This window comes from Eulemur rufifrons, chromosome 16 (assembly GCF_041146395.1).
Source record: "Eulemur rufifrons isolate Redbay chromosome 16, OSU_ERuf_1, whole genome shotgun sequence".
Taxonomy (NCBI): domain Eukaryota; kingdom Metazoa; phylum Chordata; class Mammalia; order Primates; family Lemuridae; genus Eulemur; species Eulemur rufifrons.
The window spans coordinates 87,409,001-87,426,649 of NC_090998.1; the positions used below are offsets into that span (position 1 = coordinate 87,409,001).

At 50.4% G+C, this 17,649-nt stretch overlaps 2 protein-coding genes across 2 annotated transcripts; one reads left to right on the plus strand and one right to left on the minus strand.

Annotated features, from left to right (window-relative positions):
• Window position 1: 1 nt before the first annotated feature.
• C16H22orf23 (chromosome 16 C22orf23 homolog) lies at window positions 2-6,013 on the minus strand. The gene is made up of 6 exons (XM_069489419.1): window positions 5,911-6,013; window positions 5,082-5,144; window positions 2,038-2,220; window positions 1,184-1,315; window positions 860-960; window positions 2-694 (listed from the first exon to the last, which is right to left on the minus strand). Exons 1-6 carry the CDS (start codon window positions 6,011-6,013, stop codon window positions 623-625), a joined length of 654 nt encoding a protein of 217 aa, XP_069345520.1. The 3' UTR covers window positions 2-622.
• Window positions 6,014-6,534: 521 nt separating this feature from the next.
• On the plus strand, window positions 6,535-15,986 carry POLR2F (RNA polymerase II, I and III subunit F). The gene is made up of 5 exons (XM_069489672.1): window positions 6,535-6,646; window positions 8,479-8,548; window positions 10,012-10,142; window positions 13,776-13,847; window positions 14,319-15,986. The coding sequence occupies exons 1-5, from the start codon at window positions 6,627-6,629 to the stop codon at window positions 14,407-14,409; spliced, it is 384 nt and encodes a 127-aa protein (XP_069345773.1). The 5' UTR covers window positions 6,535-6,626; the 3' UTR covers window positions 14,410-15,986.
• The last annotated feature ends 1,663 nt before the right edge of the window (window positions 15,987-17,649 follow it).

Below are 17,649 nucleotides of genomic sequence, written 5' to 3' on the forward strand. Positions count from 1 at the left end.
CCCAGCCATGGGGCACTCCAGAGCCGTGGTTCCCACTTCCATTTGAAATGTGCAAAGAGGTAGCTTGAAGCCATCTGTGCTTGACAAATTCTAACTCCTTGGACAAGTAAGCCTTATCCCTCTGAAAACAAAATAGTATGTGTAATGACCCATGTTAAATGTGGTTTATTGGCAGTTAATCATTGTGGTTGAACATTTGCCAAACGTGGTAAAAAGTCAAGTAGATCTAGAGACAGGTAGGGAGAAAGGAATTGAAATCATTCCTAAGTTCAGAAAACTAAATGGGCAGGACACACAGGCTGGAGGTGGCGGGAAGAGGGCCTGGTGGATGCCTTTAGACACACGTCTGAGGTGGGGGATTGGGCTTTGCTGTCACTGTGGATGGGATGGGACTCTTTCCCCTAGAAAAGACTCGAAGTCTGTGTCCGTGACTGTGGGTCTCGGAGGCTCCAACAGCTGACCTCTGTGGGCAGGGCTAGGCTGCGTGTATGCGCCAGGGAACCGCAGGCCAGGGCAGTGCTGTGTGACCATTTGACATGGCTGGCCTGATCTGGGGATGACCCTGCTTGGCAAAGGGGTGGACTCAAGGTTGGGCTACCCTGCCCCTGTCCCTGCAGGCAGATTAAGAGGTGGCAAGAGCCTTCCTAAGTTCCTCACTCCGCTTGTGGTCAATGTCTTTCATCTCCCGTAGTTTCTGCAAAGGGCACCAGGGAAACCGGTATTAGGGGCAGAAACCTGAGCTGTCACGGATGTGAGCTGGAGCTTGACTCCTGAACCCCACAGGCATGGCTGGCCCTTGACTTCTACTCAAACTCATGGTGGGCCCCTCCCTTCCCCACGTCCCTGGTGGCTTTTCTACCTGGGAGATTTCTGCAAGGATGATGCCTCGGTACTGCTTGCCCTGTCCCAGGGCCTCCATGTCAGCCAGGAAGTCTCTCCTGTCCTGGATTTCCTTCACCACTGGACAGTGGAGAAGGCCGTCAGCACATGGGGCGGCGGGGGCCGCCGGGCTCTGTGAGGGGTGCGGGGCAGCAGATGCCCCTCTCGGGGAGAGGAAGCGCTCTATTGTCAAAATGGTGTTTCTCACTTCTTGGCCCTCAGGGATCCCCGCCCCCCATCCAATTCTGGGCCGCTTCACACATTGTCCTCACCCCGCTGCATGACTGGCCCCTGGGTGGCTTACACTCTTCAAACCGGTCCCGCTCAGGGGCTGGGTCCTCCTGTCGCACAGGAGGGGCCTTTCTTTTCCGCTCCTCTGGGTCCTTCCCAGTGGCAAGGATGCTTTGGAGTCTTCGTTTCTCCTTCTCCAGATCTCCTGCAGGGCAGGGAAATGGCCTATGTAGGTTGTGAAGGGTGCCCCCTCGTGGTCTGTGTCCCCGGTCGCGCAAGCCTGCTGCAAGTTTCCAGCCATGCGAACAGGGTTCCTGCAGCCCCAGCCTCTTCCACCCTGGTTACACCTGAGCGTGGTATGTGAAGATAGGCGGGAAGAGGTTGAAAGAACCCGGAAAAGGGCTTTGTCGTAACCCACACACTGCTTTGGTGCACAGCAGGGCTGAGAACGCTCAGGAACCTCCTAGGGCCTCGGTGATGCCTGGCGTGGCAACCCGTGCGTAGAGCATGTGGGGAGATGTTAGGAGCATCTAGGCCAAAAGTTACGTCCGATGGCAAGGGAGAAGAGGGGACAAATGGCTCCACGAAGTGGGCTAGAGAGCAGAGGAGCTCAATTCCAGGGGCCACGTGAGGGCAAGAGAACAGTGGCCTTGAGGCCTGAGAGCCAAACGATCACCAGGGACTGGTAGAATCCAGTTAGTCATGAACGTTCTGCAGAATGAAAAAGGAGGACCGCCTAATTGGTTTCCCTGCACCCGGAACACCCCCAAGCTAACATGTGCCACGGCTGAAGAACATGAGCTCTTCATGAGTATGAAAAGCATTAGAATATGGTTAGCTACCTGCACACCTGCCCTGGGGGCTGCTAGTCCCTGTCCCCACCCAGGGAGATGGGTGAGAGGCCCCAGCCGAGGCCGTCCCACTCACGGGTGGCTTGAGGCCTGAACTGCTCCCGGCTGTAGGCTCCGTTGGCTCGGCACACGCTGGCTGGCCGCAGGTGGGAGTGGGCCGCCAGGATGGGAGGCAGGTAGATGGGCGAGGCTGGCTGCTTGGAAGGGGAGGCCCTCTGGCTGGATGTCGGGCTGCACTGTAGAGGCAAAGTGTCTCCTCCTGGGGGGAAGAGTCGGGATGGGAGGACCTCGCTGGCTTTTTTTTTTTTTTTTTTAAATAAAAGTGATACCTGCCTGTTATAACAAGTAAAATAGTACTGAAGATTTTCCCTTCTCCCCTCCGATCCCACCCCCTACAATGAGCAGTGGTAACAATTTGGTGGGCACTTTTCTTACTTTTTGATGGTTATACAAACATGTTCAAAGATAAATGTGCATATTTTATATATGCATATAAGATTCTTTTTTCAAACACTGGATCATACTGTAATGTATTCAATAACAGACTCTCCAGTTAACAATTTATCATGGACATCTTTCCAGATCAATCCATTTATATTTAACTTATTTTTTATAGCTATATACTAGTCCTTAGAATGGATACATTATTTATTCAGCTAGCCTCCTAGTTTTAGAAATTCAGGTTGTTTCCAGGCTTTTCGGTTTGTTTTTTTACTACTACAAACAATGCTGCAATAAACATTCTTGTACATCAGATCTCTGTACTGGTGCTCTTATTTCTGTAGATGGGTTCCTAAAACTGTCTGCTTGGTCCACGGGCAGGGAGGGACAGTTTGGATTGTAACAGATGCCTGTGCCTCCTGCTGTCCCCTTGCCTTGGCCATGCCTGAGGCTCCTCCCCAGGCTAGCCAAGTATGTGACCTATCTGGTCAGTTGTCTCCTTCTCCCAACTGCCCTAAAGCCCAGCTTAGAGCAGGCCCATCCCCTGTTTCGATCTGGCCCTGTCTACCTTTTCGACCTGTCCACTCCTACCTGCATCAGCAAATGTGTACTGGGCATCTACCCCGAGCCAGGCCTTGGACACTGGGGGAAAGTGGGAAGCGCGACAAAAGTCCTGCCCCCCTGGAGGGGGAGGGGTACAGAGGATGATGAAATAAGTGTCACATACTGTGTAGTACATGAGATGGCTGGAGCACGGGTGTGTCACAGTGGGGCTCACAATTTTAATAGGGTTGGTAGGCCTCATGAAGGGGATAACATTTGAGAAAAGACCCCAGAGTGGTGGGGAGGCCAGCTCTGCAGGTATTTTGACGGAGAGCATTCCAGACAGAGGGAACAGCTAGAGCAAAGGTGCTCAGGTGGGAGCGTGCCTGGAGTGTCTAAGTGACAGCAAGAGACTGGATAAGCAGGGCGAGTAGAGGTCAGAAGTCACGGGAGCCCCTAGAAAGTCTAGTTTTTACTTTGTATGAGGTAGGAAGCAGTTGGAGGGTTTTGAGCAAAGGAGGTGCCCTTTGGCTGCTGTTGAAAATCCAGCATACTGGCCAGGCGAGGTGGCTCACAGTAATCCTAGCACTCGGGAGGCCAAGGCGGGAGGATCACTTGAGGTCAGGAGTTCTAGACCAGCCTGAGCAAGAGCGAGACCCCACCTCTTCTAAAAATAGAAAAAATTAGCCGGGTGTGGTGGTATGTTCCTGTAGTCCCAGCTACTCGGGAGGCTGAGGCAGGAGGATCGCTTGAGCTCAGGAGTTTGAGGTTGCTGTGAGCTAGGCTGATGCCATGGCACTCTAGCCCCGGCAACAGATTGAGACTCTGTCTCGAAAAAAAAAAAAAAAACTAAGACAAAAGTGGTGCTGTGTGTAATTGACCGTATAAACAATGAGAGTAGCGCTAGTGTAAAGATGCTGTGCCAATGAACTGATTATGCCATGTGGATTTGTTTCATTGTGGAAGAAACTAGTCCCTGAATTATTAATTTAATTATTTATAAATTATCCTTATGGGGAGCCTTGGGAGCCTGTTGGTAAGTATGGAACGCTGTAAGTTGGGAAGTCCATGACCTGGGGAACTACCTGTGATATGTTTCTTCCTAAACCTACATATCTATGATAAAGTTTAACTTATAAATTAGGCACAGTAAGGGATTAACAACAACAATTAATAATAAAATAGAACAATTATAACAACATATTGTAATAAAATTTACATGAATGTGCACTCTCGCTCTCTCAAAAATATCTTATTGTACTATACTCACCTATTTTCAGACCTAGGTTGTCCAGGGGTAACTGAAAACACAAAAACTGCAGATAAGGGCATGGGGGCAGGACTACTGTACTTTCAGTTTTTTGTTTTCCTTAAAAATAAATAACGGAACGTGTGGTGAGAGGTGGGCTGTGAGCAGTGGAAAGGCTTTGCCTATTGCAATTCAGCCAATCACCTTGTTTCTGCTAGCTAAGCTGTAAGTGGATACAACTATGAATAAGAAACATGCATTTCCTTGGGAGGACACATATGGTCTGTAACAGGGAGGGACGGATTGCAGAGATGACAGTGTTGAGACTCTCTTGGCTGGGCAGGAGGTCTCAAGTGGGCCATGATCCCTTGGGAAGATTGGCTACAGCCAGACTGCAGGAGGTTTATTGTGCCAGTTCCCATAGCCAGGTAAGAGAAGCAAAGGTCCCAGGAGCAAGGAGCAGAAATGTGATTCCCTTTTTTTTTTTTTCTTTTGAATCAGGGTCTTGCTCTGTTGCCTGGGCTAGAGTACAGTGGCATCATGATAGCTCACTGCAACCTCAAACTCCTGGGATCAGGCGATCCTCCTGCGTCAGCCTTCTGAGTAGCTGGGACTACAGGCATGCACCACCAGCTCAGCTAATTTTTCTTTTTTTTGTAGAGACAGCAAGTCTTGCTCAGTCTGGTCTTGAACCCCTGGCCTCAAGCTATCCTCCTACCTTGGGTTCCCAAAGTGCTGAGAGCTACTGTGGTTCCCAAGGTGTGAGCTACTGTGCCTGGCCTGTCTTTGTTTTTTAAATGAAGTCTTCTCTCCCTTAACCTGGAGGAGCATTAAAAATATGGCCCCAAATCCTTCTGCCAAGGGAGCCTCTGTGGACTGCCTCTTACTTTTCATGGTGTCCATGATGTGGCGCTGCTGGAAGTTAGTCAGTTTGGATTCCTTCATCATCACTGCAAGATAAAGCATTCTATGAGGTCTCCTGGGCTGCAGGCAGATGCCTTCATCTCATCCTACTGAAATTTAAAATCACATCCTATCCCCATTCTGCACTGAGAATGCCCTCTTTACCTTTCCTCCTTCATTTTTTCTATAGTACTCATCACTACCTCAGTTTTATATATTTTATTTATTTGTTTGTTGCCCTTCTATTACATTAGCTCTATGAGAGCAAGAATTTTTTGGTTTTTTTTCAGTGCTGTATCCCTAGCACCTAAAAACAATGGCTAAAGCACACAGTAGGCTTTAAATTTTTTTTTTGTTGTTGAGCAAATGAATGAATTCACACATGTTCATTCATGTGTGAGGGGCTAGAGCTACAGCTGTGAGCTGAAACAGGCACAATCCCTGCGCGATGGAATTCACAACCTGGAGGGATAGATGGGACACTAAACTTTGTTTGATTATAGGTGTGCTAAGCCCAACGAAGGAAAATGTATTTGGTAGTGTGAGGACACACAACAGTTGGTCTGACTCTGGTGGTGGTGGGAGGGAGGAGATGAGGCTTCCTTGGGAAAGTTGAAATTGTAATTTAAAGGATAAATAGTAATTAACTACTCTAAATTTCTTCATTCTTTGACTTTTGGCTCCTTGCAAGCTGTAGCACCTTGAGCCTTTCTGAAACCCCAGGCTCCTTATCTGTAAAAGGAAATAGCAGTTGCTAAGCCACAGGTCATGAATGGGAGAACTGAGTTAAAGGACTCTGCTCTTTGCACTGACCTCGGAGCAGCTCGCAGGTCTCCGGGGTGTAAGTGGTTGGCTTGGGGCAGCCCCAGAACCCCGTTCCTTTGGTCACTGTCTCCACCCTCTCCTGTGAAGCCATGGGAGGCCCCTGAGGAGGGAAAGAGGCAACGACATACCCCCTGTCTCCCAGTCCCAATCTCTGCTCCCCTACTCCCAACCCCCCGAATCTGGGAGTGGGGATCAGGCCGCAGAGCATCGTGACCCCGCCAGTTAATATAGCGACAGTGCCCAATTCTCCCACCGTGACACACAGGCAGATACGCCTGTAGCAAGGAAGTCCCCTCGAGAGGAAGGGAGCATTCAGATAGCCGTGGTCACAGTAGGACCCATTGGGGATGTGCCAAAATTGAAACCTCACTCTAAAGAGCCCGTCTGGGTGCCCCACTTCCCACAGAGAGCGGCCTGTGGGCTCCCGGAGACGGTGACCACTGCCCTACCGAAGCACGCGCGCCAGACCTGCAGAAATCCTGCGCGACCTGGACTGCCAGCGGTCTGGCTACCATAGTAACGCGCGCCCGCTGATCCACGCATGCGCGCCTTCGCCACTCTCCGCCTACCTCCCGGAAGTGCCTTCCTCTGCGTCACTGCGCCGGCGCGGGATACGCGTGGTGCTGCGCGAGGCGGAGTCGCGCTGTGCGCGGGTCTCCACACGGGTCAAGGGGTTACGGCGGCCTTGCTGCGGCGAGGGTGGCATGTCAGACAACGAGGACAAGTGAGTGCGGGAGCGGAGTGGTCTTTGCGGGAGGCTCGGAAGGGGCGGGTGAGGCGGGGCCTGGATCGAAGGAGGCCGAGGAGCCTGGCCCCGGGGGGCAGTGTCTGAGGGGACTGGGGTCCGGAGGCGGCCGGCGGAGCTGGAGAAGGGAATGTCGGGGAACCAGGAACGTAGTCCGGGCCAGAGGCTGGGCACAGACAAGCCCAGGCTCCAGGGTCCGGAGAGGCTCCATGAAAAGGGTGTCTTTCAGGAAACTTTCCGCTAAGCGGGTCCCTGTCTTGTAAGGGGAATACTGAGGTGAAGTAGGTATAGCCCCTGCTCTCCAGGCACTCAGTTTCTAGAGGAGGGGACAGTCCCACAAGCAAGCGGGTAATGCGGGCCATGGGGGCTTCTGTAGTAGGAAAAGTATGCAGTGTGTAAGTTATCCAGGTGAGCGTCTGTGCAGTTTCACCGGGCGGTAAAAGTCTGGAAGGGTTGCAGTCATCTTGGTGAGAGAAGGCAGTGGCTTGAACTAGGGTGATGACAGTAGAGGTGGTAAAAAGTGGTTTTGAATTCTGGAAATAGATTAAAAATACAGCCAAAAAGATTTCCTGGTGGATTGGATGTGTACCGTCAGAGGAGAGATCTATTCTTAAGATAAAAACATAGGAGCCTTGTAGTCCCAGTAACTGGAGAGGCTGAGGTGGGATGATTGCTTGCAGCCAGCCTGGAGCAACATAAGGAAACCCTATCTGTAAAAAAAAAAAAAAAAAAGTGGGGGTTGTCAGCAGAAGTATATTAGTCAAAACTAAGACACAGGTCGAGTCACCAGAGGAGTGAGTGTCAGTAGAGAAGAGATGACCAGTGACACAGTGTGAGACCATTCCAACATCGAGTGCTTAGGGGGAAAGAGGAGAAGCCGGCAAAAACTAAGAAGGAGCAGCCAGCGAAGCGGGAGAACACCACCAAGAGAGTGAGATGTTCTTGCAGTCACTTGAGAGTGAATGGAGCAGGAGGGAGTGGCCTAGTGTGCCCACTGATCAAGGCAAATGAGAACAAGAGTTGTCGATTGGATTTAGCAATGTGGAGATCATTAAAGACCTTGATGGAGCTGGGGGGATAAAAGTCTTATTGGAGTGAGCTTATGGCAGAATGGGAAGAGACGAATTGGAGACAGTGAGGATGGACAGCTCTTTCATAAATTTTGCTCCAAAGGGAAGCATGGGCTGGGCACGGGGCCGGGCACGGTGGCTCACGCCTGTAATCCTAGCACTCTGGGAGGCTGAGGCAGGAGGATCACTTGAGGCCTGGAGTTCTAAATCAGCGTGGGCAAAATATTGAGACCCTGTGTCTACAAAAAATAAAAATTAGCAGGGTGTGGTGGCACGTACTTGTAGTCCCAGCTACTCAGGAGGGTGAGGCAGGATTACTGGAGCCCAGGAGTTTGAGGTGAGCTGTCCATGATGCCTCTGCACTCCAGCCTGGGCAACAGAGTGAAACCCTGTCTCTAACAAACAAAACCAAAGGGGAGCATGGAATTGGGGCTGTGGGGAGGAAGGAAAAGAGAAGGTTTTAAGGTTTTTTTTTTTTTTTTCTTTTAAAGAGGGGACATAACGTGTTTAAATGCTGATGGGAGTGATCTAGTAGAGAGGGAAACAGTGATGATGAATGAGTCCTAGCAAAATTTGGGACCAAATGGGGAAAGATTGAAGGAGTAAAATGGAACAAAAGTTTGATTCACTTGTTAGGTAGGTATTTGCTGAACGCTTTTTACATATCGGGTGAGACACAGATCTCTGCCCTCTTTGATTTTAGTAAGTGATACTCTAACTCACTGATTTCTTCTTGTACAGTTTTGATGGTGACGACTTTGATGATGTGGAGGAGGATGAAGGGTTAGATGACTTGGAGAATGCTGAGGAGGTAAGTATTCCGTCTCAAGTCCCACTTCTGCAGCCCAGGCTGCTAAATAGCTCCGCAGGTGATAATTATCTGAATGTATCTGCCTGCTGTTCGTGGACAGAGCCCCTGCCATGAGCATCCCCAGTGAGAGTGAGCGGTGTTCCAGCCCTGGGTAGTGGAGTAGCCCTGCACAAGGTGGGTCTGAAAGCTTTTGTCCGCTTAGTCCACAGCTTGCGGCTTCTGGGGCAGTTAATTCACAGACAGGTGAAACATCTTTACCAGCTTGTCTCCTTCATTCAGCAAACGTGTGTTGAATGTTTATTATGTGCCAGGTGCTCTGCAGAGTGGGGCCACTTAGGGAGCAAAGGGGAGAGTGGCCTGGGATCAAGCTAGAGAGGTAAGCAGGGCCCCGATCAGGCAGGATTTTGTAGCCTAAAGGGAAGCCACTGAGAAGTTTTGAGCCAGGGAGTGACATGATCCAATTTACATTTTAGAAAGTGCATTCTGGCCTCAAGAGTGAGGAGTGAATTGGAGAGGGGCCAGAGTGAAAGAGACCAATTAGGGAACACTCTGCCCTCCAGGGGAGAGACCCATGGCTTGAAAGTAGGTGCTGGCAGTGTAGGTGATGAGAAGGCAGGTGAAAGAGGTATTTTGGCGAATTGGATATGGGGCCGTGAAAGTGGGAGATGACAAGGATGACGCTCAGGTTTATGGCTTGAGTAACTAGGTGGGTGGGTTGCTAGCTTCAGGAATAAAGAAGGACTTTCTGTCCTGTGTGACTGATGGAGGGAGAAATACTGTGTCTTCTTGTTAACTCTGTTGTATGCCACATCCCTTCAGAGCACCCTCTGTTCTGTTTATTCTTGTCTCCCCCTCTAGACTGTGAATTCTTTGAGAGCAGAAACTCCCCTAACTTTCTGTCTCAGCACCTATTGCAATGTCTGGCACAAAACAAATGCTTAACAAGTAATTGTTAAATATGTGAATATATAACTATTCTTGCCTTCACTCTAACGTTTCCAGCCACTTGGCTCTTTGGTTCAGTCACCCTAATCTGAAATATGGAGTGCTTGTTCCTAACTTTCTGCTTCGGGTGATTCATTGTGCTCAGGACTTCTTTTCTAGGGCCAACATTGTGGGACTGCCCCATTGCCAGGCCTTCTGCCTCTCTCTCTTTTGGATAAGGCAGCTGGCTCTGGGATTCTGATCACGGTTCCTCTTTATTACTGTGTCCGAGACTTTGGCCAAGTTTAGCTGACTCCAAGCCTCTGAAATGGGGGCTATAATCCCTGCCGCATAAGATTACTGAGAGGATTCAGTGAGGTTAGTAAGCAGTCGCATGGTCCCTGGCATGCTTTGAGCATTAATGGTAGTGGTAGCGGACCTGGATTGTGTGTATCCCTTAGATTCTGGATCATCATCCTTTCCTCAACTCAGAAAAATGCCCTCTGAGATTTTCCCTCTTATTTTGTCTTGGCGTCTAGGAAGGCCAGGAGAACGTGGAGATACTCCCCTCTGGGGAGCGACCGCAGGCCAACCAGAAGCGAATCACCACGCCATATATGACCAAGTATGAGCGAGCCCGCGTGCTGGGCACCCGAGCTCTCCAGATCGCGTGAGTGTGTGTCCCTTCACTATCTTGTCCATCAGTCAAGCCACATCGAGCCCCTGAGCCACTGATCCTGCCTAGTCTGGCACCTGAAAACAGACACCCCCTGACACCTCCTGCTCTCACATTCTAAACAGAGGTAGTGCTGTCCTGGTGTGCCAGGCATTGTTCTAGACCACTGCCCTTAGGGAGCTTGTGATCTAGTAGAAATGGGACAGAAACATCTGAGAAGTCAAATAACAGTGCAGGAGAAAAATCACAATACAAAACCAGAACTAGATGATTGCCTGTCAGGCTAGTGAAGCACAAAATGTGTGAATTCAGAGCCCTAGACCATTGTGTGCAAGTTAGGAAGGGGTTAAGGTAGTTCTTGATGTGAGGTAGACTGTGGTGAGGGCCCTCCAGCTGGAGGGCACGTCAGAGATGGGACAGCACAGCAGTGGCAGTGGTCTGGGGATTTAAACATTGCAGCCTTTGCTTTCTCTCCCGAGTTTGGAAGAATAAGAAGATGCAGGAGATTGACATTAGACGATGGAGATCCAAATGTCCAATAACTGCAGATTCACCTAGTTAGCCAAAGGCAGTGCCAGCCTTCAGATGCCTGCTGAGGTTGTAGGCATCATGGAGAATAGACCAGAAAGCACCCTCTCTGCCTGCAGGTGACTTTGAGAAAGCAGGGACTCTTACAGAGGCTGGGCCACAGATACCTGCTCTTTTTTCCCCTAGGCTCACCTGTCAGGTAAGTTGCTCTTCCTTCCTCTGGAGGAGTAAATGAGGAGACAGAGAAAGGACAGGAGTGTTAGTGTTACTCTAATGGAAAGTCCTCCATGGGGAAGCATGAGGCTGAGGACAGGAGCCCCTACCCCAAACTTCCTACAGGCTGTATTGGGAAATGGTGGGTATCTGGAGAAGGGAGTGGTTCAAGTAGGGAATAGTGGGAATGAGGCTGGGAATAAAAGCTGGGGCCAGATTTGTGAACTCTACTTGCTGGAGGGGCAGCGATGCTGTCTGTATATTCTCCCTCATGTTCAAACAGCATCAGACTTTTATCTCCTCCAGCCCTGTGGGGTGGAGATGACCACCGTATCTCCTTCGATAAAGGGTTTTATGGGTGGGCAACACTGTTCTTGCCCACTCCTTAGTAGCAGACCTCTCATCAGGATGGTTGCACCACTTGCTCTTCTGGATGGAATTAGGGCCATGCCCAGTATGATATTTTTTGCTACCACTGGGGTCAGGATCCTCCAGGCCTGCACCATCAATTATGGTAGCCACTAGCTGCATGTGGCCATTTAAATTAAGTAAGCTTAAATAAAGTTAGAAATTCAGTTTCTGTCTCACTAGCCACATTTCAAGTGCTCAGTAAGCACATATGGCTAGTGGTTACTGCAAGGAATAGCACTGATACAGGACAGTGCCATCATTGCAGAGCTTTCTATGGGACATGCACATCTAGGCTAAAAATGGCGGAGGAGGAAGAATAATTCATAAATTATTTTTCAAACAAATAGACTGCGTATATGCAAGTTAAACAGTCTTTCAGCACTAAGACACTGTGCTAGTACCTACTGAGCGTGTGAAGATGATCAAATAGTCCCCAGTCCTCCAGGTGTTTTCTGGCGGGGAGATGGACCTGTGCACAGATACCCAGAGGCCGAGGCAGACACGAGTGGTGCTTTGCGAAAGATATAAAAAAGGAGAGAGGACAGCGATTGCAGGGGTGACTGGGAAAGCCACGTGAAGGATTAGAACTCTAGTGGTGACAGATAAAGAGAGGTAGTTTTGTGAGTAACCAGGTACAGGAAACAGCACAAGGAAACGTCCAGGTGGAGGCAGACAGGTGTGATTGTGGTGGGGGATCTGAAGTAGCTTGGGGCACAAGGCTGGAAAACATGACGCTAGTGCCTTGAGTGATAAGTTCAGAAGGTGGAGTTCATTTGGTGGGCAGTGTGGAGCACTTAAAGGGTTTGAGTTTGATGGCCAGACCACTCATAAGTCCAAATGTCCTGTTTTTCTTGGGGTGCAAGGCTTGGTCCAACATAGTCCAGTCTGTAGCGCTCCTTGTGATGAAGGGATATGATGCCATTCTGTGGTTCCCTGTTGGCTGTCAGCCAGACTGTGTCTTATACCTAGCACTAGGCTGTGACCCTGCACTTGGTAGGTGCCGAACAACCAATTCTTAGATAGGTTTTGGGTGAAGTTTTTGTCTGGTTAATTGGCACCACCTGGTGGCTGATGTTGTTTGTCACATCCACTTCCTGACTGGATGGTTGACGTGCTTATTTGACAAGACAGATTATGTAAGGGCACATTCTTTCAGTTTGTGTATCACGTGCACATAGTAGGTGCTGGATGAATGAGTGCCCTTGAATTATTTATATTTTGAACAAAAGAAGACCTATGTGGATCAGGAAAAGAGTTTTGCCACATTTTTAAAAGATTTATATTTGGGGGATGTTTAAATACTTTTTGGGAAGGGATATAGGAAAAGTTAAACACTTGGTCTTTGCCGTTGGGAAATTTTCAGGCTTTTGGGAATAACAGAAATCAGAATATTTAGTAATAAAATTTGCAAGCAGGTAGCTCTCAGACTAGCTGATTATCAGAATCATCTGGGCAGCTTTGCAAATTCAGATTCTCAGGCCCTTTCACTAGAGATTCTATTCAGAGGGTCAGGAGAAGGACCCAGGAACCTATATTTTTAGTATGCTTTCCCAGTAATTCTGGATCCGTTAGTGTGAACTTGAGCTGGAATAATTAAGGGTGGCTTCCTAGAGGAGGGGGCCCTAGAATTGGCATCCCTTTGTTTGTAGGGCCTTTGCTGTGGGCCAAATGTTGTGCTGGGGGTGGGCCTCTGTGTGAATCACTTGTCATCCTGGGCCACCAGGAGCTCATGGTCCAATGTGGAAACCTTTCAAACAAGTAGTTACAGTCCAGTTAGACTGGTGCCTAAGAAAAGCATATGCAAAATGAGTTGGGGTACTGAAGATTCAGCACATGATTTCCAAGGTGGAGACATTTGAGCCTCTCCCCGGTTTGTAGGGAGAGGAAGAACTTGTACGAGCACACAGAAAGGAATCAACATGGTATGTCCAGGGAACCATAACTAGTTTGGTATGGCTGGAATGTGGGGTAAATATAGGGAAGTAGCATGAGACAGTGCTAAAAAGGTGAACAGGGAGCAGACTGGGTTCTGGCCTGGTAGCCATGAGGAGTCCTGAAGTGTTGTAAGCAGATGAGCGCCCTGACCGCAGGCCCCTGTGTGGAGGCTGGGGAAGGGGCCGGGCTGGAAATGCAGGACCTCTGGGGGAGATGTTGCTGCAACAGAGAAGGACAATGAGGTGAGCCAGGCACTGTGGCGGGGCTCGTGGGTTGGATTGGAGCTGTCAGGATGGTGTGCCTTCGCACATGCTGCCCTTTCCGCCTGGACACTCTGCTGTGGCCGCTGGGCTCAGGAGGCTGCGATAGGCCCCGGGGGAGGTCTCTGGCAGTGCCCCTGCACACTGCTCCCCATCACACCTGCATGCCTAGAAGGTGACCTTTCTAGGTGAGGACCAGGATGCTGCCCCACTCTCACTACCTGCTTGGCTCTTGTCCCTGACTCGGCAGTCTCCCCAACACTTGTCCCTCTTCCTGCAGGATGTGTGCCCCTGTGATGGTGGAGCTGGAGGGGGAAACAGACCCTTTGCTCATTGCCATGAAGGAGCTCAAGTAAGTCACCCAGATCATGGTTCACTCCTCCAGAGCCCGGGGAAGCATCTCTGGGGCTCTCTGTTGCACAGCCCACTCCCACTTCTTTGGCTGGGGAAGTTGGTGCTTGTGGCTGTAGGAACAGCCACCAGGAGGGAGGAGGGGGAGGGAAGAGCAGGCAGGCAAAGGAGGAGGACACTGATGAGACGTGGACTTCTCCTGGCTGTTCCTGCTGCTGGGGGCCTTACCAATGTCTTGCCACTCTTCCCCCTCCTTCCTGCAGCCATGGGATGGCAGAGCCCATCTAGACCCACTGTCCCACACTTGGGATGCGGAAACGTTTTTTCTTGTAATTGCTTTCCCACAAAGTACACTCATCAATCCCAAGAGGCTGCTCCTGGGACTTTGCTTTCCTTGCATCTGTACACAATCTGTTCTGCCGCAGAGCCAGGGTCACCAGCCCTTATGTTCTGTGACTTCTCCCTGCCACAGGGCCCGGAAGATCCCCATCATCATTCGCCGCTACCTGCCTGATGGGAGCTATGAAGACTGGGGGGTAGATGAGCTCATCATCACTGACTGAGCTGGGGTCATCCTGACCTCACCCCTGCTCACTTTCATCCTCACTTTATATGACAGCTGTAAATAATAAACTATTCAACCTTCCAACCCCTCCACCTCCAGCTGTCTGCGACACCACCACCTGCGTCTTCCCTGTTACTGCCCTATGCCTGGAGCGTGCACCTATCCAGTGGCCCTGTGGCCATCAGCGCTTTAAGAAGCACCAGGCGCCCTTAGCCCCTGTGGATCCCATGCATCCCTCCTCATCTCCCTGCTCACCAGAGCAAAGGCTGCGGCAGGGGAGACACCTCAGCTGCCTTCCCAGCAGACAGACGAGTCTTTGTGCCCAGGGAGCTGGTTGCCACGGAAACCCCCAATTTCCTTTCCAGTGGGGACTGGCTGCAGGGGCTTCTCCCTTCTCAGGAGTATCACAGAGCAGGTCTCATCAAGCCACCCATTGTTTCCTAAGGACCTGCTTCGAGCCTCTTATCGTGGGCTCGGATCCCCTTTCAGGAGCAGTGCCCCAGCAGGAAGCGTGGGGGTGCAGTGATCTCTCACCCTCCCCAGGCAGAGCCCTGCTGGGCAAGTCAGCAGCTGGAGCAAGGACCAGGCACCTGCCCACCCCTGCCTCTGCTGCTCTGTCCCCACTCCTCCCCAGGCCCCTGCCCACACACTGACCTCTGTGGCCCACCTCTCTGGTCTGCCAAACCCATACCCTTCTTCCCAGTCCCTGTAAGATGTCCTTTCCCTTCTGTGTGGGCCTGGGATCCTCTGAGGCCTTGACTGGGATGGGTGCTGGGATGACGGTGCTCCCGTGTCCAAGGTGTTGAGTTAGAGCTGGAGCTCCCCCTTCCTCTGCCTTAGTTTCTAATGGGTCCTCTTCCCTTCTCCACCCTGCTTACCCACCCTGAGGTAGGACCAGTCACATTGGCTCCTCCCTCCTCAGGGGGAGAGGGAGAGGGTGCATACTGACACCAACAGAGATAGAAGGGAAAACTGTCTCCGTGAATATTCCAGCTTTGACCTCCATTCCACTCTAGCTCCGCTTCCAGGAGGAGGAGGAGCCAGGCTTGCCTGCCCTCTGCAAGAGGCAGGGCCCCGGGGACGGGAGCGCCAGGATGGGAATGATGAGCATCCGTGAGAGTGGGAGGGGCGTCTGCTGCTCTGGAGAAGGGTTAATTCAGGGAGCAGTGGACTTCGCACCCCCTTCCACCCTCCTCCAAGCCTGTGGAATCCTTTAATCAAGTTGGGTGCTGAAATTTCAGCTCTGAAATGCCGCCTTTGTGTTGGCATCCAGGCAGCCGCCCCAGAGTGCGGGGGTCACTTTCTTGGCCCCATTTTTCTAAATGGTCTCTTTGTTCCCTGCTGGGCTGCTCAGTATCAGATGTGATTAAAGGGAGATGGGGTTTGGGCGGGGGAGGAGGGGAGTGGGGGGTTAACCCTTAGGGGATATGGTGTAAGGGAAATAGGACAAAAAGGGTGCTTTTCCTCCCATCTCCCCATTCCCATCCTGCTCCTCTTCGGAGAGTCCCTTGCTACTCATCTGGCCAGCCAGGTCTGGGTTTTGACTACTCTTGAATGAAAAATCACCTGTCACCACTATTGGTTCTATATTTTCTTAGGGTTTGGGCAGAGTCTCCAGAAACACTTGGCTCTTTCTCTCTTTACAAGCGGAGCTACTGGCCCGAGCACATCCAGAACCTAAGGGATGCACACAATCCAGGTCTTCTGACTTCTCGGGGGTCGTTTCTCCTCCTCCCACGTCAATCTCACGGATGCAGGGTCTTGGAGGTGGTGGTTTCATCTTTTGGATGTAGCCCCTCCTCCTGGCCCTGCCAGCTCTGTGTCCCTCATCCCACTGCGAGCAGGAGTGGTGAACAGACCAGAAATGGACAATGTCCTGCCTTTCAACGAAAGGGAAAGGGTGGGTTGTCAAAATTATGGACATGTAAGGTTAGTACTGACTGATCCTTAACAAAATTCTAGAATAGGTTATTACATATTTGAAAGCACTTAGAGGGGATCCAGGAACTAGCATAGAGTTTCTGAGAATATTGCCAAATAAATCAGTTTCGTTTTTTTTTTTTTTTTTTTGATGGTTACTAGTCCCATAGGCTGAGGGAATGCCAGAGAGGAGTGAATCTTTTTTTTTAATTTAAGACAGAGTCTCACTCTGTTGCCCAGGCTAGAGTGCTATGGCGTCAGCCTAGCTCACAGCAACCTCAAACTCCTGGGCTCAAGGGATCCTCCTGCCTCAGTCTCCCGAGTAGCTGGGACTACAGGCATGTGCCACCACGCCCGGCTAATTTTTTCTATATATTTTTAGTTGTCCGGCTAATTTCTTTCTGTTTTTAGTAGAGATGGGGTCTCGCTCTTGCTCAGGCTGGTCTCAAACTCCTGACCTTGAGCGATCCTCCCGCCTCAGCCTCCAGGATTAGTGCACGGCCGAGGAGTGACTCTTGATTTTGGCAAGGCATTGGGCAGACTGCTGGAGAAGTGAGCACTCCATGGTGATGAAATTAGTTTAGAATCGAGCCAGTCTCCCTAAGAGTGGAGATGATAGAGCTGATGATGGAGAGAGCTATTTAGTGGTGTACACAGGGTTGTGTCCTCTATTTGGACATTTGTTAGTAACTCGAATGAGGATATTCAAGTTTGCAGATACATAAAGCTCCAAAGGACAGCTTAGTTCTAAAAGATTTAATATAGGTGGGGAAATGGATCAAATCCAACAAGGTGAAATCTGTTAAAGATCATTGCAATTCCTGCTTTTATCTACAACAAAGCAAAACATCAGAAACAACATATACAATATGGATGATATGATTTTGCAACAGATATTGTCTAAAAGAGCAGGGGTTTCAGTTACCACCAGGCTTCGTGGAAGCCAGCAGTTTTGGGGAGGTTGCCTGAAGAGCTTGCATGATGCAGCTTCCAGATGGAGTTTGACCACCCTGGGTGGACTGGGCTAGTTCTTGGCATCCCCCTCTCTCCCAGGTCCTGATTAGGCGGTAAGGGGCTGGAGACCCCAGATGGAAGGAAGGGAGCTGGCAATGCCTGCTCTGAAGCAGTGGAAGCTGCATCACTCCAGATTTGAAGCGGAAGTAGGGCCTGCAAACCACGGGCAGGTGGATGGTTAAGAGAGGAAGCTTTGGAGTCAGAGCTGGGTTCAGATTCGGGTGCCAGCGCTTCTTAGCATCAACCTCTCAAAGCTGCAGTTTCCTCATCTGGAAAGTGGGGATAATGATCGGACCCACTCCTT

Excerpts from the sequence above, each read along its gene's own strand:
- C16H22orf23 (XM_069489419.1), bottom strand. The coding sequence starts at position 6,013 with ATGGCTTCACAGGAGAGGGTGGAGACAGTGACCAAAGGAACGGGGTTC. Across the intron at positions 5,145-5,910 it reads GACCTGCGAGCTGCTCCGAG|TGATGATGAAGGAATCCAAA; the intron begins GTCAGTGCAAAG and ends TTTATCTTGCAG. Across the intron at positions 2,221-5,081 it reads CATCATGGACACCATGAAAA|GAGGAGACACTTTGCCTCTA; the intron begins GTAAGAGGCAGT and ends TCTTCCCCCCAG.
- POLR2F (XM_069489672.1), top strand. The coding sequence starts at position 6,627 with ATGTCAGACAACGAGGACAA. Across the intron at positions 6,647-8,478 it reads ATGTCAGACAACGAGGACAA|TTTTGATGGTGACGACTTTG; the intron begins GTGAGTGCGGGA and ends CTTCTTGTACAG. Across the intron at positions 10,143-13,775 it reads ACCCGAGCTCTCCAGATCGC|GATGTGTGCCCCTGTGATGG; the intron begins GTGAGTGTGTGT and ends CTCTTCCTGCAG.